Source organism: Lynx canadensis, chromosome A1 (genome assembly GCF_007474595.2).
Source record: "Lynx canadensis isolate LIC74 chromosome A1, mLynCan4.pri.v2, whole genome shotgun sequence".
Classification (NCBI taxonomy): Eukaryota; Metazoa; Chordata; class Mammalia; order Carnivora; family Felidae; genus Lynx; species Lynx canadensis.
This window is the reverse complement of record NC_044303.2, coordinates 209,059,917-209,087,216: the sequence shown is the minus strand read 5'-3', so window position 1 is coordinate 209,087,216 and position 27,300 is coordinate 209,059,917. Positions and strand designations below refer to the sequence as shown.

General features: G+C 41.7%; 1 protein-coding gene across 1 annotated transcript in view; it reads left to right on the top strand.

Annotated features, from left to right (window-relative positions):
* The window catches only part of EGFLAM (EGF like, fibronectin type III and laminin G domains), a 180,537-nt gene that overhangs the window by 88,671 nt on the left and 64,566 nt on the right, over positions 1-27,300 (top strand). The window contains 1 exon segment of the mRNA XM_032594538.1: positions 7,527-7,694. Coding sequence (XP_032450429.1) covers positions 7,527-7,694 — 168 coding nt within the window.

Sequence of the window (27,300 nt, the reverse complement as noted above, 5' to 3'; positions counted from 1 at the left end):
ATAAGTAGATCAATAAATCAGTAAACTCATGAAAAAATGAGAAATGAAAAAAAAAGGTTAGTATAATTGGTGTAATATTAGCACTAGATTTAAGGCATGGGAGAATCTTGAGGAGAGTTCTGTTTCTGAGGTGAAGCTGAGAAGGAATAATATGAAGGAAAATATTTAGGAAGGGAGCCTCCAAGTAATCCAAGGTTCTCCCCAAAACATTATCTGATGTTGAGGGAAGGAGGCCACACATGTCTCTCGTTTGCTATAATTAGGCTTTCAGTCCACTCCCTCTCAGACCAGTAGAGTGCCTCTACTGTCAAGGGCCATTCTGATGTTCTGCTGAATCCCCTGGAGGACTGTTTTCTGCACCAACAAATTCCATTCTCAGAAGTGTTTCCCTAGCAGAATTTAACTGTTCTTAGCCCAGTTTCCTAGTTAAGGTCTGGAAGCACACGTGAGCGGGCCCTCCTCAAGCCCAGCCCCAACTTTCTAGAAGAGAAAGGTTCTCAAACTGTGAGTAGTTACTCATTAGAAGGTAGTGGGAGCAGTTGAGGCGTCCCGAACAAGAGTTTTTCAAAAGTGAAATAGAACAGAAGAGAGACTATCAAAGGTATCATACAGAGTAAACTAGGAATTATTTTATGAAATGTTTGCTTCAGTGTTGTGTTTTGGCGTATGTGGGCGTGTAGAGGGTCACACACTGTCCAATGTAGGTCTTCCTGGGGGTCATTCAAAGACTTTGTAGAGCTCGACATATCTAGAGCATTATTTAGAGTTTAATAGGCTTTGTTTGCCACCTGTGGGACATTTGATTAAACTATAAGCCATAGATTTCTTCCACAACTGACAAAATCTGCTTTCTTTAATCATAGAATTTTGGAGTTGAAAGCTCCATCCAAAGTATTCGAGGGAAAAAAAAAACAACCTTTTGTCCAGTGTTTTTCAAATTATGGGTCATCACACTTCAGTGGGTGGTAAGATTGATTTAGTGGATTCTTACCAGTATAAAAAAAAAAGGAAATAATAGATAGAAAAGAAATAGCAAAGTGAATAGAGTAAGGATAAATATTTTCCTTGAAACTTCTCTTCAGTTTTGTGCTCATGTGCATACATACATATAGGTATAAGTGTATTGCATTACTATGCATAAATGTATTTGTTACCGTGACCCTACGTCAGAGTTACTGGAACAAAGTCCAACCTCCTGTCAGAAAGGCACTTGTTACATCCCTGATTGATGGCCATCCAACGTCTGCTTCAACATAGCCATTGATGCAGAGTTCAATTTTTCTGAGGCATCTGGCTTCATTGTCCACCATTCCTAAGCCATTAAGGGTTTTCCTTGTAATGTCCTGCCATTGACCTCCCTGTCAGGAACCACTGGTTCTCCTAGTCCAATATGGACAACATGGAGGCAACTTTACCCGTCTTCCTTTGACAACAGTCTGTCTCTCACCTAAAGACACTGTCCTATGCTCTTTCAAGCCAAGCGGTAGCAGCCCTTTGAACTCTGCCTCAGGAGGAGATGAGTCCAGAGCACCTTCTGCTGAGCGATCGGCCTAGAAAACACATCTCCCCAGGATATGGGTGCTGAACTGGTCAACAGCACGTTGTCCAGAGAATTCATATTGAGTTTGTGACCAATTTTAAAGCCCAGTTTTATGCCCTCTGCCTTCCCCATAGATTTTTGCCATCCCAGGTTATTCTCTATCTTATATCTGTGCCGCTGGCTTTTAAGAAGACCTAACATAAGATTTTACATTTATATTTGAGTTGGCTTTGCCTTATGTTTCTGTATGTGGGGATCATTTTGATATTTATTCTGTCATGCATCTTATTTTGTAAGGCCACTTCGCAGGCAACTATTTGCATTTCCTAAAATTCTTCTGATTATTTTAGATTTTCTTCTCACTTTTATTGAGGTGTGATTGGCAAATAAAAATTGTATATATTTAGATTGTACTGTGTGATTTTGCGAAGGTATACAATGCGACGATTTATATGTATATACATTGTGTAATAATGGCCACAATCAGGTTAATTAACACATCTGTTACTCCATATAGTTACCTTTGTGTGTGTGTGGGGTGAGAACAGTTTAAGATTTCCTCTCTCGGCAATTTCAAGAATACAATACAGTATTATTGACTATAACCACCACACTGTTCTGTAAGATTCCCAGAACCTTTCATCTTAAAGCTGACAATTTGTATTCTTTAACCAACCTCTTGTATTTCCCACACCTCCAGACCTTAGCAACCAACGTTCACCTCTCTGGTTCTTTGAGTTCAACTTTTTTAGATTCCATATATAAAAGTGAGATCATACAATATTTGTCTTTCTCCTTCTGCCTGATTTCATTAACATAATGTTCTCGTTTCATCTGTGCTCTTGCAAATGGCAGAATTTCTTCTCATGGCTGAATAATACTTCATTATATATAACTAAACACACACACACACACACACACACCACATCAAAGGCAATAATGTTTTAGTGGTTCAGCTTTATCAAGTCTTTCAAAAAACATTCAAAAATAGTTGTTGCTCTATATTTACTCCTATTTTCAACAAGTTTATATATACATTAAATAACATAATTACAATAACAACACAAAAGTCATCAATAGGTTTTGGAATAAACACAACTGACTCTTGACAAGCCAATAGCTGACTTAGTGGGAACAAATGAAGATCACGGTTAATTTGACAGGTTGGTTAGTAGAGGTTGATAAGGAAAGCTTTGACTATGTATGATCTGCACAAAAGTGCCATATATTCATTCACTTACTTTTGGCTCGGGTTTTTATATGTCATACCCATTTTTTGTATAGATTGATTGATCATTCATTACTGGGAGCCATATATTTACTGTCTTGGGATATTCCACATTGTATTTTACATGTAACTAGTACGTAATACGGTCAGATCATACAGAGAGCCGATGTTGCTCTTGTCTCTACTTCACCCAAAGATACTCTATTCCTTTTCAGCTATCAAAACCCAAATACATTTGAAATCTAACTTAAGTTCTTTCTGGTCTCACATACCTTCCACAGCATTCCATTTCACTACAACCGACCCACTCAAATACAGCTGAACCTTGAACAACATGGGTTCGCACTGTATAAACTTATACATGGATTCTTTTTTGATAAATACAGTAGAGTGCTGTAAATGTATTTTCCTTATGATTTTCTTAATAACGTTATCTATTCTCTTTATTGTAAAAATACGGTATATAATGCAGGTAACATATGAAATTTGTGTTAATTGACTTTGTGCTAATTTGTGTTCACTTATGCTATCGTTAAGTTCTACAGTAGGCTGTTAAATTTGGGGGAGTTAAGAGTTATACATGGCTTTTGGGCAACACAAGGGCATCAGCACCCCTCACCCCTGTGTTATTCAAGGATCAGCTGTATAACACTTGAAATATGCTATTTTGTACTGGCTTCCTACTGATCCTTAGATATATTATCTCCCCATTAGATTATAAACTCCGTAAGAATGGAATTGTGTTTACAGCTCCTTGGAACCTCCTAGAATATAGCTTCTGTGATGGATACCCTGTTGATAATCAATCACATGCCAATTGAGTAGCCCGAGGCAGCCATCCACCTTGCGGGAATTGATGGTACCAAGAAAAATGATTTTCCCACTCAATGACTGACGCTAAAAAAGGACAAAGTGTGGTCAAATGCCCACCAGAAACAGAATAAGAAAAAGAGACCACCCAGTGGTTCTAATGACTTTAGATAATACTTTTTTTCTCCCGTGTCCATGAGGAGGTTGAGAGACGGACTAGATCAGATGACTCTTAAAGCTTTGGGGGGACGTAATTATCTTTGAGAATCTGATAAAAAGCTAGGACCACTGTACTTAGAAAAACTGAAATGATCATGCTCACACGTAAATCTTGCGTGTAATTCTGAGAGCCTGTAGATATCTGGGCTGGTTGATCTGTAAGATATCTGATAACCAGGCTGGATTCTAACATGCCAGTGGTACTGTTTCCCACCAAAATGAACCAGTGAGTCTCAATCACTTGAATCATCTAATTGGGTTTTGAGTAGCCACTGCTGACTGCCCTGTTGTCTGCCCGATCCAGAACCTTCCCCCTCCTGACCCCCACCACCCAAACACCTTCCAAAGGCAGGTAATCTCCTGAGATGCAGAATTCCCCAACCCCATTCTATCCCACTATTTGGAAGAGTGCTGAAAGTGTCCACCCCGCTGGTGGCTGCCCATTTGTACCTGGGATGGCAGCGTATTCCTAGCTTACTTCCCCCTCTGCCTTTTGCTGATGGGGAAATTGGCAGGCTAGTGTTGCTATGGGGATTTGACTGGCAACTTTGTAGTCAGAATAGAATAATTTTCTTCAGTGGAGAAAGATAAAGCTATTGTTTGAGGATGATCTAAGACAATGCTTTGCCCGGTTATCTCTCTCTTCAACCTCACCTTTGCACTTTTGTACCTCAAGAGACGCTGAAAACATTTAAATGCAAAACCCATGACAAATCAGAGGCAAATGTTAAAGGTTTTGAACTGGTATTCAGTCCGCATGAGCTTTGCTCTCTCACTTGATATCATGGAATTAAATGTTAATGATTTCAGTTTCTTATTCGCTTAAAATATAGCCTTCTTTCCTGCGTTAAATGAACAAATACAGTATAATCTCCTTTTGCGTGGGGGGGGCTGTAATTTCCACATGAGGATTGTTTAGATATTTGCAGGCAGTCCTGGGTAACAGTGGCATGTTCTGAGAGCAATTACATGGCATTTCCTCTATAAATGCCACAGGAAGGCTTAGCAATGGAGAACGGGAGAGTTTTATCTGAAGATCATATCTTTTCTGTCCACTTTTAGGTATCGCCGGTGGCTTTCCCCCTGTGACGTGATTTTGTTCTAAGTTAAGTTTGTAAATGTGTTTTCCGTCCACTCACTAAGATTTCTCTCTCTGGTGACAAAATTAGTTTACACAAGAAGTCCATCTTTAGGAAAGGATACCAAGAAAGAGACATGACAGAGAAAGACAAATATCCTATGACTGCACTCGTGTGAGGACTTTAAGACACAGAACAGATGAACATAAGGGAAGGAAGCAAAAATAATATAAAACCAGGGAGGGGGACAAAACATAAGAGACTCTTAAATATGGGAGAACAAACAGGGTTGCTGGAGGGTTTGTGGGAGGAGGGGATGGGCTACATGGGTAAGGGCATTAAGGAATCTACTCCTGAAATCATTGTTGCACTATATGCCAACATAATTGGATGTAATTAAAAAATAGATAATTTAAAAAAAGAAAAGAAAGAGACATGAGCCCCTGATTTTCTCCAGTGAGCATGCCCTGTGACCGCTGCTTCTCTAAACAGATGAATTCTAATGAGACACAGGCCCCACAGACTACTTGCCTGCACAGTGAGCTCGAGGAAGCATCTTCTACTGTGGCTTAAGGACTCCGTTTGGCTTTTTAATTCCTTGCCAATGAGAAACTAAGCAAGCTCACATTCAAGGAGAGCCATGTATCCTCCGGGCATCTTCTTCTGCAAAATAAGTCTCTATTTCCTTGCCTGATAAGTTGTTCATAAAAGCCTAAACATCAATCTTTTTTGCTTTCTGTTATCCTCTAAATATCTGGGAGCAGAGGTATTTAACACTTGAACAACTGAGAAGTGGTCAGGAAGTAAAGTAACGATGGAGAACAGCCTCTCAGCCACGATCACCCCCCAAGTTTGTGTCCAGTGTCAAAGATCTTCTTAATCCAACCCTTCCTCATCAACCCAACTTGGCCTCACCATTTATCAGTTGTGTGAACTTGGGCAAGTTAATCATTTAATGGCTCTGTTCTTCCTCTATAAAAATGAGGGGAGAAGTGTGTTTAATGTAATATCTCCTGCATAGATACTAGAATAGTGCTTGGAACTTCACAAGCACTTGATAGACTAATTATTATTAATTAGCTAATAACACAAAGCGTCCAGCTAATTAGGCCTTCACACCATCCCCCTCCACGCACGATCGTTCCCAAGTTTCATCTTGTGGGTCATATTACTTGGGATGCTCTCCTTTCCCCTTCCAACTGGGACACCAGACAGAACAGCGTGCCCAGTAGAAATACATGCAAACCCTGCGTGAAATTCGAAGTTTTTTTTTCTTAAAAAAAATGTTTTTAGTGTTTATTTTAATTTTGAGAGAGAGACAGGGGTGCAACTGGGGAGGGGCAGAGAGAGAGAGAGAGATACAGAATCTGAAACAGGCTCCAGGCTCTGAGCTGTCAGCATAGAGCCCAACGCGGAACTCAAACTCATGAGCTGCGAGATCAGACCTGAGCTGAAGTGAACACTCAACTGACTGCACCACCCAGGCACCCCCAGAAATTAAGTTTTCTAATTGTGGAATTAAAAAGGCAATAAGAAACAAAATAAAAATAATTTTAATAACATGCATTTTAATCCACTGAATCCAAACTATCATCTCAACATATGATCAATGAGATATTTTACATTCCTTTTTTTTGTCCTTTAAAACCCAATGTACATTTACACTTGTGCACATCTCAGTTCAGATTAACTATATTTCAAGTGCTGACTAGCCACATGGGCTAGTGCTATCGCATCAGAACACACAGGTTTAGAGGAGTAAGCAGTGACACAGGTTATCTACTGGCTCTGTGATGTGGATAAGTCCCTTAAATAATGGCCAAAAAATGCTGAGTGTTTACCATGTGATGCCAGGCAGTATGCTGAGGAATATAGCTCTCATTTAATCTTTATGATAGTCCTCTTAGATAAGTACTTTTATTATACCCATTGTACAGATGAGAAAATAGAGACTTAGAGAAGTTAAATAGCAGCTAGTAAGTAGTAGAGGCAGGATTTGAGCAGCTATGAGCAACCCCAGATTGTACCCTTACCCTCTGTGTATTGCCTCTCAGGTGGGAGCTCTAAGTGAGGGCCCACATTCTCTAGAGGGTTCTTAGCAGAACCTGTGAGAAGTCAGCGAGTTTGGCACAGTTGCACAATTTTGTTAAGAGCAAGAATGGCCACAAACACAATCTTCGTGGTTTTCCATGGTCGTTCATGCAGTTAGTCACCCTATAAACTTAACATTTGTTTACCTTTGTGAACAGATTGTGAATAGACAGAATCTGTGCTCTCCTGACCTCTGGGAATGGCGGCTGTTTGGGGAGGGTTTGTTTGTGAAACATCTGGGAAGGCACAGTCCTTGAAAATGAACTCCTCGTGGGGGTCTTTCACCATAGTCAAGCTCATGCCGAGGAAAAGCAAGATGATCTTGAAACAGGGTTTAAACTGGCCCTAAAAATGATCTACTTGCTTTTATTGGCAGGGACTTAAAAATTGTGACCTATGATTTAAAATCAAGATGACTTTTAGATAGGAAATGTTAACTTCATTTTTATAAGTGTTGCTTCTAGAGTCCGAATGCTGAGTTTACATAGCCAGCCTCCCTTGCCCTTTGCTCTTCCTGAATACTGCTTCTTGTTTTGTTTTGTTTTTTTAATCAATAAAGAACCAGATTTTGACAAGAGTTGGACCTTAATTCCAAGAGCGGATCAGATGGACTCCATGGTTATCAAGGGCCTTGATCCAGATACCAACTATCAGTTTGCCGTGAGGGCCATGAACCCCACGGCCCCAGCCCCTCGCAGCCGGCCCAGCGACACCATCAGGACCTTCCGTGAGTACCAGGGCCCGTCTGAAGGACAGACATAGCTGCATTGCTGAGGTTGCTTGCGAGGACCCACCTGACTGGGGTCTCTTAGTGCCCTGCAGGAGGACAGCCTGGGATGAGGTTATCCCTAGCTTTTCCTGCTGTTTTCCCAGCACTTTGGAAGTTCGAGGCTCTCAACAGGGACAACAGGCTGTTTCTATGTACGGAGGTCAGCGGAAAGTTTATTTTTACCATATGATCCTTGGGAGTTTGAGGTCAGTTTTCTTTCACAATCACAGAACAAATCACATACCAAGATGATGTGCAGCCGTCCCCCAGCTCTGCCCTTTTCATCTTTTGAGAAAATGGGTTCATCTTAGGGTCATAGGAGAAAAGATAATGCTCCCAGACTCTTCAGGATTTGTGTTCACCTGCATAACCGAGGACACTCAAGTAAAATCAGTCCCTCTGAATGATGGTCAGGGAGAATTAAAGTCATTGTTAGGTGGACGTGTAGCTGGGGCTCTAGCCAATGGCGGAAGTTCCTGTTTGTCATAGTGGCTCGCTGGAAGGCTGGGGGAAGCTTGGGCCACTGTCTATCAAATCACCTGAGGACTTTGTGAAAAGTCAGATTCTGATTGTGGTCCAGGGTTTAAGATGTTCCTGCATGATTCAAGCAAGAGCCACACTTAGATTAGTTACACCACCTGCCGAAGCTGGCTTAGGAATCCTTGTGTTTTGGAAATGAGGGGCACATTTATGTAAATTTAGAACACTGTGTAGTGGGGAGATCTCAGAATTGAAGTGTTGGCACTTTTTGTTTGAAAGCTCTGTCATCTTTTGAGTTTTAACAGTAAATTCCTCCAGGTTTCTGTGTCCAAAGATCTCTGCTACTTCTGGGTCCTCTTTACCCAGGAGAGGAGCTCTCAGAAAAGAAGCCTACCTAACACCATCAGTTGCCTTTCTATTGGCTAACACAGAGCCCTACTTATATTGTTAGTCGATCTAATAAACGCCTTCCCTGTCTTCACACAACATCCACATGGCTGACTTCCAAGGCCATGGCTGTTTCCAGATTCACTACATTCCACAAGTCCTAGGAATTTTGGCTTATCTGAAAAAAAACCCTTACCCTGACCTTGAATTTCAGGGCTCCTTCCTTCAGATTGAATTGTTGGGGGCTATTGGGCTATGGTGAGGCCACCCCACATAACCCCATATACCCCCACACCCAAATACACACACATACACACCCCCCCACACACACAGAGACATACACAGACCTACAATACACACACACACACACACACACACACACACACACACAGTAACTATGATCGCCCAACAATTGTTTCATTGTTCTTCAGAATTTAGAAGCTAACACTCCCCAGTCATATGACAAGGAATGAACCTCCTTCTTTCTAGAAGAAATGTTAACAATTCTATTTCAAATAGACAGAGGGTCTCCTTCCCTCTTGCTGCATGAGATCCATGCTACAATCCTTAGTTAAGCTCTGTGGTGCATGGCCAAAACTGGGGCAACTGTGGCTGGGGCAGGCCCGGGATCTGACTGTTGTGAAATACGCAGTTCGTCGTTTGTTTTATAGACTGAGCAGGTGCGCTGTGTGGTTGTACCCCGCCCCCACTCGCTTCCTCAATGCCCAGCTCCTCTGCGCCTGTTTCCTGAGCCAACCCATGCTCACTTCTTCCCTCCAGGCCTGCTAGTCTCCTTCTTCACAGAGACTGGGAAATAAAGGCCAAGATGTAGCCACTTGTGCTGGTCCTGGCCGTGGGAATCACCAGAGGGGACAGAAGTTGGGGCATCTTGTAAACTTTGGTTTTTTTTAAACTGCAACATTGGTCTGGTCTTGCAGTTTCTGATAATTATTCCCCATTTGTGAATTAAGCGGGATAAGGTGTGTGAAATTGCCTCAGAGACACGTGACATTTCGTTACACTGGTCCCAGTGTGAAGTAAGACCGTATCATGGTAAAGTAATTGCGTGTAGGGGAGAAGGCTGGTTCAGTGAAAACTCTCAATTTTGAAATATTCTTTTTTTTTTTTTTTTTTTAATTTTTTTTTTCAACGTTTATTTATTTTTGGGACAGAGAGAGACAGAGCAGGGGGTGGGGCAGAGAGAGAGGGAGACACAGAATCGGAAACAGGCTCCAGGCTCTGAGCCATCAGCCCAGAGCCTGACGCGGGGCTCGAACTCACGGACCGCGAGATCGTGACCTGGCTGAAGTCGGACGCTTAACCGACTGCGCCACCCAGGCGCCCCTGAAATATTCTTAAATAAATAAAATTTAACTCTTTCTTACATATATATAGTTATTCAACTCAGGAAAATAGCAATAGAATTGATTAGATGGTGGTTTCATGAACATAAGAATGTGCTGTGTTTGGTATTTCAGTTGGGAGTTGTTTTTCTCACGTTTGGCTTCAAATATTTTTAGGAAACCCTGTATTCTGCCACATTCACACTTCTTACGTTGCTATTAGTTTAGATTATTAGTTCCCAAGCCCGTTTTTCCATATATGAAATTACCTAGTCGCCAAGTAGCACTTATCTGAATTATAATAAATTCTCAATCTCAGAGCTTCCGCTGTGAAAACCATGTCTGTGCCAGGCCCTGCACCGGGCATGTTACCTAGGCAACTCCACGCCAGTTCTCACAGAAACCCTGGGATGGAGGAACAGCATCCCTTTGAATAGGTTTTTAAAAATCGAGTCTTTGAAAGGTGACAGATTTTGCCAAGAATCCTAATTGTAAAGGCAGGATTTGAACTCAAGCTTAGCTGATGGCAAAATTACTTCCCTGAGTGAGATCCAGAAGGAGGGAGGTTCTTAATTCTTCGAATGCAAAGTAGCACGAGAATGGCAGGGTCAGCGTCAGCGGTTAGATAAAGAACAAGGAATAGTCCCGTTGGTATCTTACGGACTAGAAAGTTTGCCAGCGCAGAACGAACCTATAGATTTTTTTTTTCTTTTAAAAGTTGTGAGGTATACTGTACATTACAAAAATGGGAATAAAACATACACGCAGATCTGAAATTCAACTGGTCCTCATCGGCATTACAGCCCGCAGCCTTCTGATTGGTTAGACGGGAGGCAAGCCAGTTGTTAAACATTTTGAAGGCTGCCCTGAGGGGGTCTGTGAGATCAGTATTTGTGCCTGTTGGGTGTTCCCCAGTCCTCTTCGTTCCTCCTCCTCTTCTTTACCTCAAGGTCCATCCCATATGGATGTTCTCTTGGTGTCCTACCTTCTTTGCTTCCCGAATGGTGAATTACAGAACAGAATGCTCACGCTGACTACCAGAGTGCAGAGTGCCCAGTGGGGATCCTTAGATCCCACCCTGGACGCCACCACAGTCTGGGCCCCTCTGTTGCTTAATGGAGACCTACACATACCTCATTTCGTAAGGACAGCTAACACCTCAGCTCTACTGACAAAGCATTGGCTTCCCCTGAACCTATTAATGCCAGACCATATTAGCAGCTTAACTGCTTAAGGGGACAATGGGTAGATCTCAGGTGCTAGTGTGTGTCCTTAATGAACGCCAGGGCCCACTATTTCCCTGACTTCCACCGGCATGAGGAAGAGCGAGGGTTTGTTGGCTTCCCTGGAGTGTCGCCAGCCAGCTGTGCCCAGCTTTCACATCTTGCCTCAGCTCCACCAAGTTACAAGTACAACGGGAAGAAAATACTAAGGTGTTTCAGCACCCAGGTCCTCTGACCAGAAACAGAATCATTTTAGTGACCTTGAGTAACAAGGTTACTACCCTATATTTATCTCCATCCTCTCACTGGTGACTTTCCATAGGTATCAGGGCCTATACTGTTCCCCTTAGGAAATACAAAGACAAAGGTCACGGTCTGCCACTCCCTAAAGTTTTTTTCTTCAAGAAAGAAATGCCAACATTATAATTTGCCTTATTGCTTCATGGCATTCTTTTTCTCCTGTGATTGATCTTATAAATTAGCCAGTCAGAAAAGGGGGCTCTTTGGAACCTCGAGGACACAGGTACATACGTGTGGGCTTTCTGAACATGCGTTTACCCCATCTGGTGGTCACTTACTTGCTGGGATCCAAGCTTAGCTTGGTTGAGAAGGATAGAAGGCGTCAAAGAGGGCACGAACTGGAAACAATAGACGCGGTAGAACAAAAAAAGCCAATTTTATTTTTCTTTTTCCCAAAGACAAATGAAATAAAATGAAAAAAATAACTCACATGTTTGACCAACTCTAGGGTTATATAAATTTCCCTGGGAATGGAACTTGGTCCTACCACCCTGAACCATTTAATTTCTCATGGTCTTTCTTCACTATTTAAGCAGAGAAAGAACCAATAAACTCTTCACTGAAGTAGAATTGGTATAGTCACAGCAGTCCCAACGGAAGGTGCTATTTTGTTCCTCACCAAAGTCATTTTGCTCTTTCCTGCCTCAGGGCTTTTGCAACCCCCTGTTTCCTCTGCCTGGGACTCTCTTTTCCAGATCTTTCCATGACCAGTGTCGGCACTCCCGTAGCTTGGATGTCACTTCCTCAGACAGGCTTCATTGACCTTCACACTCAGCTACCTCAGCCCCATTCCTGCTTTAATTTCTCCGGAGTGTTTCACTGCCTGAAACTATTTTATTATCTGTATCTCTCCTCCAGGATAAGCTTTCTTGCTCAGGGCTGTGTTCCCAGCACCCTGTACAAAGTCGGTGCTCAATAAATATTTATTGAGTACGTGAATGACTGAATGTGACTTAAGACGAGAGCCCATGGGATGAAATCAGTCCATGTGGTTCACAGGAAAAGTCCAACTCCAGAACTGCACAAAAAGAAGAAAAGAGTAAAAGAGGGAGGGGGGAAGAAGCAGGGAAGAAAGAAAGCAGAACTTGGGGGTTTAAGTTTAAATTCAAGGCAATAAGGATGGAGAAGAGGCCTTTGAGAGAGATTCCAGTGATCCAAAGAGCCCAGTTTTCTAAGAAGGGGATGAGGAAGGGAGAGACCTTTTCTTTTCTTTTTAAATGTCTATTTATTTTTTTGAGAGAGAGAGACAGAGTGTGAGTAGGGGAGGGGGAGAGAGAGAGAGAGGGAGACACAGAATCTGAAGCAGGCTCCAGGCTCCAGAGCCCGACGTGGGGCTCGAACTCATGAACTGTGAGATCATGACCTGAGCCGAAGTCAGATGCTTAACCGACTGAGCCACCCAGGCACCCCAGGGAGAGATATTTTCTAAGCAAGCCCGTGTTCACTCCTATGTTCTTTCTTGATCATTAGAATAAGCTTTAACATTTCCATGCAAAATTCGCGTACATTTTTCCTTTGGTTCTAGTAAACCTAATTATGGTCTTAGATCTTCAGAGATTGCATAGGAAGATGTGAGAGGTTCAGTCTGGCTTTGGTTTTCACCAGACTCTTCCCCCACAGTCCATTGTCTTCAGCAGTTGGAAAAACACTCTCTTCTACTGAGCTGAGACAACACACCCTGGCCCAAATCAACAAAATTTCTACAGTAGACCTGATTTCATAATGTTCCCTCTACCCCCACCCCCACTTTTCTGCTCTCTACCTTCCTGCTTACTGAGGCATCGCAGCTACTGTTGGTTGTGTATCTGTTTATACCTTTATCACGTGAATGTCCGTGAGTGAATCTGCTTTTGCTCAGTTTTGCTCTGAGATTTGGGCCCTTGTTTTTTTTGTTTTTTTTTTAATGTTTATTTTTGACAGAGGGAGACAGAGTGCCAGCAGAGGAGGGGCAGAAAGAGAGGGAGACAGAGAATCTGAAGCAGGCTCCAGGCTCCAGAGCCCGACGTGGGGCTCGAACTCATGAACTGTGAGATCATGTCCTGAGCTGAAGTCAGACACTTAACTGACTAAACCACCCAGGTGCCCTGGGTCCTTGTCTTTAATTGCCTGATTGTCTCCCCAGAGACCTGTTTAGCAAGCTAGGGTTCCTTGGTACATGTTGTCACATACCTAGACACAGAATAGATTTCCTTTATCCCCAGTCACTAGCAAGGGCTCCTATTTGGTAGCAATGCCTTGAATTAGGAAAGCGAGTGGGACAGAATGTAGTGGCATGCTCTAGGGATGGGTAAGAAACAGGAAGGGACTGGAAGCAGTTTCTTCCCAAATCTCCATGACATATGTACAGCTCACTGCCTGTTTTGGTCAGTTCCTATGAAAAGTCCTCACCAAACCTTGGAAGTTCCTCACTGCCCCCAAATACTGTACCTTTAGATGGAGGAGAATCTGTCAGGCATGCCTGGGTCTGAGTAGAGAACCATTCTTTTATTGCCTTGCTATGAGAACTCCGGAAAGTCACTTCATCTCTCTGGGCCTCAGTGTCCTCATCTTTAAAATGGGTATAATAATGTCTGAGGTAGGTAAAATTTTTTATTTTTCAAGGTTATTTTGAGGAAACACCTGTGAAACAGAGATTATGACATTTGCCCACTTTTTGAGACAAAGGGGATGTTGATATGTGTTTCCTCCATGCTTAATTTCTGAAGGATGGTGTAACTGACCAGGTGATTGCTAACCTGTCAATTGATTTTCCTTTATGACTCTGTGCCCTGAGTTCTGCTCCTGGGACCTGAGGGCATTAGAATCTCGGAATTCAGAAACAAAGGGTCAGGGACAAAAACTGTCTTGACCGAAGTGGAAGAATAGAAGAGACTGCCAGAGTTAGGTCAAGTAGAATCATTAAGATGGGTTGGGTTGGTTGATTGGTTTTAAAAGGCTGCGGATTTAAAAGACATCCAATAATTAAAACTATAAGGAACATTGAACTTTGCTAACAAAATTTCATCTCTCTCACCACTCAAGCACATCCCAAATTCAGGCAAAAAGAAAGACCTCATGGTTATGATACTGTACCTCTGATTTTTGTTTGCTTGTTTTTAACCTCCCCAAAGTTAACCAATTACTTAGACAGGGATCAGAATATTTTTCTATAAAAGGCAAGGCAGTAAATATTTTAGGATTTTTGGGTTCACTTCTGCTGTTGTAGTGTGAAAACAGCCATAGACAATAAAGAATGTGTGTGATTGTGTTCCAATAAAATGTTATCAATGGACATGGGAAATTGGATTTCATATCATTTTCATGTGTTACAAAATATTTTTAAAGCTTTTTTTCAACCCTTTAAGAAGGTAAAAAACACTTAACTCATGTACTATTAGAAAGGATTAAAGAAGATAATTTAGGTGATACAGGCAAACTTTAACACTTCAAGAAGTGAGCAGTCTCTATTCTCAAGGGTCCAGAGAACTGCAAAATGGGGCAGAAGGCAGGAAGATTTGCAGGAGAAAGAATGAGAAGAAGCAGGAAGAGAAAAATAGAAAATGAACAAGGAGAAAAGTGTAGAGCTCAGAGTTGGCTTGGCATTTGGGATTGGCTGGCTGGATATACTGCATTTCTGGTTTAAGAGGAGCGTTTATAGGAACATGCAAGATACCTGGGTTTCTGTTTACTGATGTGCCCCCCCCCCCCCCCCCCCGGCAAAAATGGCTCCATCTTGAGCTTAGACATTTATTTCCTCAGTATAAAAACAGGCAGCTCGGGGCACCTGGATGGCTCAGTTGGTGAAGCATTCAATTCCCGCTCAGGTTATGATCTCAAGGTTCCTGAGTTCAAGCCCCGCGTTGGGCTCTGTGCTGACAGCTCAGAGCCTGGAGCCTGCTTCAGATTCTGTCTCCCTCTCTCTCTCTCTGCCCCTCCCCGGCTTTCTCCCTCTCTCTCTCTCTCTCTTTCTCAAAAATAAATAAACATTAAAAAAATTTCTTTTAAATAATGGCAAGCAATTGGACTAGATTTGGCCAGTGGGACATAATCAGCTGACCTCTGTGGTATATTTCTGGGGTTCCCCCTCAAATTTTAAGGGATTGCCCTGAAAATTTGGGGAATGTTCCCTGTAGCAATTTTGTCAAACTTGGAAGGAATCATTTGGTGCATGCTGATGACATTGTCTCCTTGAGGCAAATCCCTGCAATTTAATGTTCACATGAAAAGTCTGAAACAAATAAGAGCCCCCAAAAAAGCCTGCAACCTCGGTGGCAGGTTTGTGCTGCTCTTCAGGGAGAAAGAGAAAGCTGTTCTGCTGGGCATTCCTCCCTGAGCTTGGGTTAGGCTTGTAAATTCATGAGCTTCGTGGATTTGTAAATCTTTAGAATGTAAGACCGAAAAGGGAGCAGGAGAAAGAACAAATCATTGGTTTCCCCCATAGCCTAGATAAAAATGCATTTTAAGTGTGAGGTTTGTGCATAAACATAACTTCAGACATGATTGTACATTCAGGTGCCCTCCGCAGTAATCGCTGTATTGATTTGCTAATGCCTCGTTGCATGTAAATCTGAGTAGCGCTCATTTGCACAGCTTTATTGGTTCTAAAGGGAATGATTCACTTTGCTGTTTAAATACCTGCTACCTATTAATTGTTCTTCTGAGGCCTTGGTACATCTTACATTACCATACATTTACTTATAATCACTGTGCAGGTATTTTACCCCCTCTGCCTAGCTAAGGAAGAAAGACTAAAATAAAGGATAAGAAAATATAATTTTCCCAAGAAAAGGCACTTATGGTACTCTAGTTTCTTTCTTTTTTCTTTTTTTTTTTTTTAACGTTTGTTTATTATTGAGAGACAGAGAATGAGCATGGGAGGGGTGCAGAGAGGGGGAGACACAGAATCCGAAGCAGGCTCTGGGTTCTGAGCTGGCAGCACAGAGCCCGATGCGGGGCTCAAACCCACATACTGTGAGATCATGACCTGAGCGGAAGTCAGATGCTTAACCCACTGAGCCACCCAGCGCCCCTCATGGTGCTCTGGTTTCAGCTGTAGCATGTGTTCATTGGCTCAGCTGCTATTTAGTGACCACACCCGAGCAACCATATGCTGTTTATGGTACTCTCGCCTCAATGAATTGTGAAACATTAATAGACTGAAGCCCGACGCGAGTGTTATTCCCTAGTTTTCCTTTTGTTTCCTTCTATTTCCTTATCACTCGCTTTGTTCTTTCTTGTATATTCATTATTTCATAGTTCATCTTTTCTATTCTGTCCTTGGGAACACTTCTTGCTTTGACACAGTTCTCCACTGGGATTGTCTCTTAGCATCTAAATCCCTGAATCACTCAGGTTCTTTGATGACAGAGTAGGACCACAGTACTGGTTTAGCACAGAGAGGGGGCACCTGAAATCAGCTTGATGCAGTGACAGACGTGTGGGCGGTGACAGTGCATGCTGGCTTAGTCTGGTGGATCTCTTCTGATGATACAACCAAACGTGAAACAAATAATGTGCAAGTAAGAAACAACCACAGGAGAAAAGATGACTTCTCTAATGATCTTGGGTGTCAGCAGGCTCTAGAAGGAAACGGGGGCACATACAGTTGCTTCATGTGAAATGAGTTTAGTGAGGGAATTTTTTTGCAAAAGTTTGGGCAGATGTAAGGAAACCAAAAGGATGCAATTACCAGCATCTGGAGACAGACGGGGAGAGCCATCAGGCAAGAGCTGTGACCTTCAGACGTGTATCCTGTGACAACCTAGCGGAAAGGAAGTTGGGGAACAAAGATGCTGACTCCTTTCCTCCCTCTGTCCACTTTCCTGCTGATGCTCCAGATGGTCAGATCCCAGCTGGAAGCCTCACAGGTCAGCCTCCCAGGGCCTAGGGCAGAGGCGAGAGGAGCAGAGATACATGCTGGAAGACTGGGGGACAGAGGGAAGGAATCCACTGAAAAAAGTCATAGTATAATCTCGTATAATAAGAGATTGGTGCCTTTTACATGGATTCCAAAAATATGGACTATGTTTTGGTCTTTCTCATTGATTGAGAACATGAACCTTACCTCATTCATCTTTGCCTTTTTAGCATTTTGCCTGGAACAAAGGAGGTAGTCAGGTCTCACAGCCAAACTTTTGTCCACTGCAAATTTATAAACTCAGAGTGGGCAAGGACAGTGTCCTCGTTTTGCACCGGAGACAACTGCAGCTCAGAATGACTCAACAGTCTTCTCAAGGTCACTTGGTTGCAGATCCTGGATAAGAGCGCAGTTTGGTGACAACCTTGTTTTCCATTTGATTCCTAAAGTTTGTGGGATTTCTTTTTCCTAAAGAATCAGTGCCCCCAATTTATTTTACAATATACCCATTTACTCTTTCAAACAAATATTCAGTGCCCACGGTGGCCAGGCACTGTTTCAGATGCTGGAGATTCAGCAGCAAACAAGACAGACAAAAAGAATCCCTGACCTTGCAGAGCTTACATTCTAATCAAGGCAGACAGACAGTAAACAGATCAGTTAAAACATGTAGATAGTATGTCAGATGCGGGGATAAGGGCTATGGTGAAACTCAGAACAGAGAAGGGGATAGGCAATATGAGAAAGCCTCCCGAGAAGGTGACATTTGAGTAAGAAGGCTGAGGTGAACTTTCTGGATATATGTACCTCGACCAATAGATCTGTCTATCTATCTATCTATCTAATCTAATCTGTCCATTCATCCACCTGGGGGAAGAATGCTCCAGCCACATTCAGAAGTCCCAATGCAGGAGCACCCTGGGGTGTTCAGGGAAGAACAAGGAGGTTGTGTGGCTGGGTTGGGGGTATTTGGGGGAGGAGCCTAGAAAGAGATGAGGTAAGAAGGGGTAGGAAGTGATGGTAAAGGTTGACTAGGACCTTGGAGGCCATTGGAAGTCATTGGATTTTGCTTTTTCTGGGACAGAAATGGGAAGACTGGGAGTTCCCCCTTTAGTTAGGTTTCAATGAAGCCACTCCTACCGGTGTGTGAAAGGACTGAAGAGGGGCCAGAGTAAGTGAAGCGAGACCAGTCAAGACAACCGTTGCAATAATTCTGAAGCAGTAATAGCTCTTTTTGTTGTCTTTAAATAGAAAAAAGTAATCCATACTTATTATTATAAAAACATTGAAATAACATTAAATATGGGAAAAACTAAAAATGAAAATTATATCTAATCTCAGTATCCGGGCATAGCAACTATTAACATATTGGTATATAGTCTTCCAGGGTTTTTTAAAATCCAGTACTGAGACCTTCGTACATAAATTTTTTCTGTGTAACAAAATGCTATACACATCTTTAAATATCAACAAATGTACATCTACATCATTAAGTTTAATAACCGTAGTGTATTCCATTGTAAAGCTCTACTACATTTATTTAATTCTTTATTGATGGACACTTAGATTGTTTCACTGCAATATACAATATCCTGATTATGTTCTTACTTAACTTTCAGCTTGTCTACGTTTCTGTTTCCCCGTTTGACTTTGCTGTAAAGCACAGTGGGTCAGGACTGTTACCCCTTCCTTATATTTGTTGATGGATTGACTAATGTTGCGGCCAATTGGTAATATGGGTGGCATTTGAAACCTCAGACTCTCACCTGCTTTTTCTGACTAATAGTGAATATTTTGATAGGTAATGTACATAGTAAAGCGCATTGTTCATACACACTTTTAAGACAAAACTATTTTTCAAAAGAAAAGAATCATTTGCCTTAAAGCTCAGGTCTCATATTGGAATTTTTGTTTCCAGCTCCTTAACTCCACTTGAATGGTGAGATACAGATCTGCCAGAGATCATGGAATAGTGCTGCCATCTTACTGGAACGGTAGTGTCTACCATATTTAAAAATGTAAATGTATGTCTGTTCTGGCCCAGTGGAATGTTGCTTCCTGGCCCTAGTCATGTGGTCTTAAAGGAATTTCAAAGGCCACGCATCCAAAGGATCACAACCACTGGGGAATGACCAACAACTCCTAAGGAGGTAGTAGGAAGCCTCACCCAGCAGATGGTGGTAGTTCACGAGTCATCCAGCAGATGGCGATAGTTCACAGACTTTCAGAGCTGGAAGAGGCCTTTAGAATCAGTTTGGTGTCACCCTCAGCGGTTGAGATGAGGGCAACACAGAGAAGTTCCCTTCTGTTGCCCAACGTGATAGACTTCTTCCATGGTTAACTAGTCCCAATCAAAATGGGAGAGGGCAAGTGATTTCAGATTTTAGTATCTGCAGTCAAAAGAAAAGTTGGCGAGCAGAAACTGAAGCAGAAATAGAGATCCGAGTCCTGAATAACATCCTGCTTGTAATCGATGCTGAGTCCTCATGGTACCAAGAACTGATAGAATGAGTTTCTAAAACAAAAGGGAATAAAGGGCTGTTAAATTCAGAATTAGAACAGCTAAAATTACAAAAGTGAGAGATAAGAAAAGCTATAAACAACTTGAAGTCAGGCCTTATTTGATTGTGGTTTTGTTTTTTGCTTCATACATCGCTACTGCTAATTTTCTATGTGAATCTGGAAAATGTTTTGAGGATGTTGGAGGAAGTAAAGAATTTAGTTTCTGAATATACAGTGCTTATTTCACTTATTTATACATCCTTTTGCCAATCCATTTTTTAAAGTATACATTTAATGCCTATAATATGCCAGGCAAATTCTGGATGTTGATGTCTAGCAGTCAACAAAGTAGATGATCCCTGCCCTCATTGAGCTTATATGTGGGAGAGTCAGTCTCAGAAAGTAAGTAGATAATAAAATAAGTATTTATTATAGGACACAAATAATATGTCTTTTTAAAAAATATTTATTTAGTTTTGAAAAAGATAGTGTGAGAGCAGGGCAGGGGCAGAGAGAGAGGGAGACAGAGAATCCCAAGCAGGCTCTGCACTGTCAGCACAGAGCTGGATGTGGGGCTCAAATCCATGAATTGTGAGATCATGACCTGGGCTAACATCAAGAGTCAGACGCTCAACCAACTGAGCCACCCAGTGCCCCAGTGATACGTCTTTAATGATGAGTGTGAAGAGGAAAAGAGAAAGAGTAAGAGGGCATGGAGGATAGTGGGGACTGCTGTTTGGAATGAGCTATCAAAAGAGAGATTTGAGCAGAGTCCTTCCATGGACAGAGAGCAGTAAGTGCAAAGATCCTGGGGTGATGACAGCCTCAGGATACTCCAGGGATAGTAAGGAGGCTCGTGTGGCAGGGACATGATGAGTGAGAAGAATGATAGGAAGTGAGGCCAGAAAGGTAGCCAGAGGCCAGGGGTCAAACATGTGGGTCCTGGTGAAGACTGGGTTTTACTCTAAGTTAGATGCCAAGCCCTTGAAGTGTTTTGAGCGGCAGAATGATGTGATCTGGCCTACATTTTAATCAGGATCATTGCGGCTATGGTGTGGAAATCAAAAGAAACCAAGGGAGACCAACAAAGAGGCAATTCTGTAGCTTTAAGGAGAATATACATGAAAAGGAAAGGTAGAGAGCCAAACCAAATCATGGCATTTGGGAACTAGCAGGTAGGTTAAGGACCTCGCCAAACTTCCACAATTTTTTGGTAAGGAACTGAAAAGTCACCAGATTAAGGGACTAATTCCAGGTCCCAGTTAGTGGCCATGAGTGTTAGGTTCATGGGACTTCTGGCCAATGCTCTTTTCATTTCCTACCCACGTCTCTGTTGCAAAGACCCCATTTGCATGCATGGTCAGGCCCTTCCACGTAAGAGCAGAGTCACTTCTTAATTTCCTGTATCTCCTGCATACTTGTAGCTGCTTTTCAGAGCAAGGGGACTGTTGCTTCCGTGGTCCCAGTTTCTTGAGATACTTCTTTCGTTGCACGGCTCCACTTCTTTCAACCAGAAGTACTGGGATTCCTTCTCCTGCCTCGGGGCTTCCAAGAATGCCTCCTGACCCTGAACCCTTGCTGTGTCCTGCTGCACAGGACATTCTAGCTGCATTCATGCAAACCCTGTGGTTAGACTGAAGATGTTGTGTACAGTCAGAAGGTGGCCCATAGGGACCTGGTTGTGAACCCAATAAGAGGTTAAGAAGCTTTGGAGATCGGTATCCCCAGGCTTTCTATTGTATTAGACTCCTGCAAGATCTTTGTGTCAGATCTGTCTAATGCATGTCTTAAAGGCTGCCTGAATGCTCAGCATTATTTGGGGGCACCATAGAGTAGTAGTCCTCAATGAGGGGTAGTTTTGCCCCCTAGGGGGCAGGTGGCAAAGTCTGGAGGCATTTTCATCCGTTACAATGAGGGAAGGTGCTATCGGCATCTCGTGGGTAGAAATGAGGGATTCTGCTAAGAATCCTACAATGCCCAGGACAGGCCTCCACAACAAACAGTGATCCATCCCAAAACATCAGTAGTGCTAAGGTTGAGAAACCCTACTATAAGATAAAAATAAAATTAGAAAATCTAACGCTTGCTCAAAATAAAATGGCTATCAGACTGGAGAAATAAACCAGCATTCAAAAATATCAGCTAGAATGAAGGATTTCTCAAACTTTTTTTGGACTGCAACCCACAGTAAGAATATGCCCTTGCACTACAGCCCAACACACACAAACATATCTGTAAATGTGTGTGTGTGTGTGTGTGTATGTGTGTGTGTGTGCAAATGTCTCACAGGACAATACTCACCCATGCTAAATGCAGAGCTTTATATTTTTATACCACTCGGTTCCATTTAAAAAAATGTGGTCATGGGTCGCCTGGGTGGCTCAGTCGGTTGGGCATCCGACTTCGGCTCCGGTCATGATCTCACAGTCAGTGAATTAGAGCCCCACGTCGGGCTGTGTGCTGACAGCTCGGAGCCTGGAGCCTGCTTCCAAATTCTGTGTCTCCCTCTCTTTCTCTGCCCCTCCCCCACTCATGCTCTGTCTCTCTCGGTCAAAAGTAAACATTAAAAAAAATAAAAAAATAAAAATAAAAAAGCGTGGTCACGCCCCACTGAATTATTTTTTACTGTCCACTAATGTGTTTGAAATCTGCAGTTTGAATAATACTGGATAAAATATGGAAGAAAAGTGAACACAGTTTCATGTAAATACATAATAGCACGGAAGGACATGAAGTAAGGGTATATTCTGTACAGAAGTCACCAAAAGGATCGGCCATTAATTTCACAAATAGCTATTTTTGCCAAACCTTCTTCAAAGAGAATTAAACCCGTTCTTGCCTTCCTGGGATTCATGATCCAGTCCAGTGAACAGACTATCATACAACTACCTGTATAGTGATGTGCACTCTGCACATAGAATGCACTCTGCAGCTCAGAGGGGGCACAGTGATTGATTTTGTGGATCAGGAAACTGGGGGGTGAATTGGTGAAGGTTCCCCAGTAAGGTGACATCAGGGATGGCTGAGTGGGATTTCTCCAAAGGGACAGGGGATGAAGAACGAGAGAATCCAGGTAGAAGGTTTTCTGGGTGGGGTGTTGAGGGAGATCTTTGAGGATGTGCATGAGGCCGAAAGATACAGGGCACGAAGGCAGAATGTGGAAATCCACGCTGGACCCCTGCACTGGGCTAATGTAAAACCACTCCCATTAACGTGTTACTCTCTCCTGCTCTTCCTGTTCACAGGATAAATGCCACACTCCTTAGCCTGACATTCACAATCTTTCATAGTCTAGCTTCGGCTAACTTTTCTTGCCTTATCGCTCCTGGCAATCATAGCCCAAGCCCTCCACCCCAGCAGGTGGTATACCAGGGGTACCCACTGTCTCCGGAAGTCTGTGTGTTCTTCCACATCCTCATTTTTTCTTGCTCAGCAAATTCCAGCCAGATGATAATTTCTCCAGGTGTAGGTTTCAAGCATGGAAAATGGAAATTCTTCCATCGAAAGCATTGTGATGCTTCCATTTGTTATTCAGACAGTGAATTCTCAGAATTAGCATTTCATGATTTTCTCCCTGATGGAGAAGGGTTTGTGATGCTCAGGGCTTGGAAACCCTCCACTGAACCCCTGGCTTCTCCTCTCTCTGTGTCTTGGTTTGATCAATATGCCAATATCTATTTGAAAGTGAGAACAAATTACTCTTGTTTCCATTTATTTTGAAAAAAAGTTTCTTGGGCACAACTTAATCCATGACCCAGAGAGAATTTAGCTTCCTCCTGTCACAGACTCTCTGTGGGGTTTTTAATCAATTGTTAGAGAAGATTGTGGGTCGGAGTAAGGACTTAAGCCAGACTCCCTTCCCTGAGTTCAGACTGGCTCTACTCCTATGATGATATTCACAACGTAGGATTGTTTTCTTCACGACAGCAGACCATGGGACCCTCCCAGCCTAATTGTTATCACCAGTGGTCTCTTCTGTAGCTCGTCAGTAAGGACTACTGTCTACTAAAGCCATGCAAGCTTTGGGAATGTGAGTTCACTCAAGACATTTGAATGCATTTTTAAATTTTTTTTAATTTTTTTTTTTTAACGTTTATTTATTTTTGGGACAGAGAGAGACAGAGCATGAACGGGGGAGGGGCACAGAGAGAGGGAGACACAGAATCGGAAGCAGGCTCCAGGCTCTGAGCCATCAGCCCAGAGCCCGACGCGGGGCTCGAACTCACGGACCGCGAGATCGTGACCTGGCTGAAGTTGAACGCTTAACCGACTGCGCCACCCAGGCGCCCCTTGAATGCATTTTTAAGTCACTCGTATTTCGCCAACACACAAAAATCATTTGAGGCAGTTTGTATACATACCCATACGCACATACATTCACACACCGTAATTAAAAACAAATGTGATAAGATGATCAGAAACCAAATCAGAAATACAAACACAAATGTATGAGGTGAGATAGTCACTGAAGTCCTGGGTGCCACTAACCTCTAAACTTATTATCAAAGACAAAGGAAAGATCAAGGTTTTACAGAACTCTCCATATCTGACTCAAGAATGCAATTCAGTGAAAATAATTTTATTTCTGGATACAGCTGTTGGAAGAAATTACCAAATGAATCATTATATAAAGAATATTGAGGGGCGCCTGGGTGGTTCAGTCAATTAAGTGTCCGACTCTTAATTTCGGCTCAGGTCATGATCTTATGGTCTGTGAGATTGAGCCCCGCATTGGGCTCTGCGCTGACAGCATGGATCCTATGTGGGATTCTCTCTCTCTCTCTCTCTCTCTCTCTCTCTCTCTCTCTCTCTCTCCCCCCCCCCCACCTCTCTGCCCCTTCCCTGCTCATGTTCTCTCTCTCACTCGCTCTCTCTCTCTCAAAATAAATAAACTTAAAAAAAATAATATTGAGCATTATAATACTGACCTTAATAGTGATTTAATGGGTGAAGAAATATTTTTTGTGTAGCTAGATTTTTACTGATCCTCATTAAAAATTGGGCTGCGGTTGAGTTACGGCATTTCTCTGGGGATAATCAAACTTCACAGAAGGAAAACCCTTAGAAAATTAGAAGCATTGATGGTTAATATGCTTTCAGAATTATTCAGCAAATTCCTTATGTATATTTTAGAGATCAGCACCGAATACATACTGTTATTGAATACTGAGGTTTTTCCTTTAAACTGTAGTTCAAAGGGATATTTCAAAAGTATCTTAATTCCTTTTAGTCCACACACTCTCTGTAGGTGGTAGAACTTCCTTTGCCCTCCTAACCTGTCTATATGAATCCAATCAAGATAAGTCACCTTATGGACTATGTATTTCAGCCTCAAGTCATTTCTTTACTTCCCCAACTTCTTCTCTACACAGAAACCACCATCCTGATTCCTACGGTTTTTCTTTCTGCTGTAGAAATCTTGTCAGTTTGTGTCTAGGTACAGGTCTTTTCATTTTAGCAGCAATATTAGCTCTTTCAAATTTTGGTGTCCTTCCCCCCCTCCCCCCCGGCTCAGACAAGTTTTATTTTTATGTTTTTGATTCATATTTATGTTTCCATTCGTCTGGTAAATAATAAATACCCATAATCCCTTGGTTTGGCTCTTGTCCTCTATATCCACATCCATATATATTATTTTCTCTCATATTTTTTCATCATTTTGGGAACATTTCTCAGGTTCACCCCCATATCACTAATTCAAGCTTCCACAGCATTAATTTTGGTCTTTGCTATCTTAGGTGTGGCTTTTCATTCTCTGAATAAAGTTTTGCCTTTGTTACATTGCTTCCTTTTTCTTATGAGCAGTTTCAAGCATAGTGAAAAATGTCAGGATACCCCTATATCCATGACCCAGCTTTGGGAAATCTTAATGGTTGCCATATTTTCTTCAGTGTTACAAAAATAAAACCTCACAGATACAGGGACATTCTGTACCCTGTCCCCAGTACCTTCCCAACACCATCCTTCTGTCTTCTCCCTGGAGATATATTTGCACTGTGTTATGATTTCCCTACACATTTAATCAATATACTAACGTGTATATATTTATAAACTATGGGGTATCGTTTTGAGTGTTTCTATGATAAATGCAGTGACATGCAGGTATCCTTTCGTGGTAAACTTGTCTCTACAACATTATGTTTTTGACTCTCATGCGAGTTGAATTGTAAAGCTTGAATTCATGCAACTTCACCGCTGTATAATGTTCCACCACATAAATACACTATAGTTTATTTATCAGTTACTTGGATTTTAGACATTTAAATTGTTCCCTTTTTGCCATTAAAAACAACATTGCAATGAGCAATTTCATATATGTTTCCTTGAGCCTGTGTAGAAGAGCTTTTCCTGAGTATGTGCTTCCAAATGAAATTGCTGAGTTGTGCATGTGTATCTTCAACTCTGTCACCGGGTAGAAAATTGGTCCTCAGGGTGTTTGTAGTTATCTCCATGCCATGGGCAGTGTGTTCAAAACCCTTCTTGCTGTAGATCCTTTCCAGTGCTTGGTATTATCAGACTTTTAAATAGAGTCAATCTGATGGAGGTAAAGTGATATGGCATTATTGTTTTGATTTGCATGTTCCCATTTCTAGTGAAGTTAAACATAATTTTATAAATTTATTAATCATTTTATGAATTAGCCATTTATATGTTTTACCTTTCCTTATTTCTATATATGCCTACATATATGTAAATATACATTAATTTATTTAGATACATTAATGATATACATAGTGTACATGTATATATCATTACATAGTATGTATTGATAAGCATTAATATATACATTTAAAGACTAATCCTTAGTAATATGTGTTGCAAATATCTTCTGCTAGCCTGTGAGTTATGTTTCACTTCACTTATAATATCAATTAATAAACAGAATTATTTTATTCAATACAGTTAAATATCTCAATTTTTCTTTTATGATTTCTGCTTCCTGTGTTTTTTTAACTACTTCCTTTTCCCAAGGTCATTAAGCAAAATTTTGTTTATCCTATAAATTTGAAAATTTTGCTTTTCATATTTAAGATCTCATTCTACCTGAAATTTACATTTAGGTATGGAGAACTAGGAGCCTAGCTTCATATTTTTTTTTCATACCAATAACCAGTTGCCCAGCACCAACTGATGAGTCATTCATTAATCCTTTTCCCTATTGATCTGTAATGGCATCTTTCTAATGTATCAGCTCCATACATTTGTGTATCTGTTTCTCAGTTTTCTGTAGTCTATTTCTCTATCCTTTCCTTGATATCACACTGTCTTAATGTCTGCAGCTTTATAAAATTATGTTATCTGGTAGGTAATTCTACACTCATTCTTCTTCGAAATTGCCCTGTCTTTCCTTGACCTTTACTAATCAATATAAATTTTAGAATCAGTTTTTCAATTCCGTGAAAAACTCTGTTGGGATTTTACAGTCAGAATTATGCTGAATTCTATATTGAATTTATAAATTAATTCTGGAGGGATTGTCATCTTTATGATAT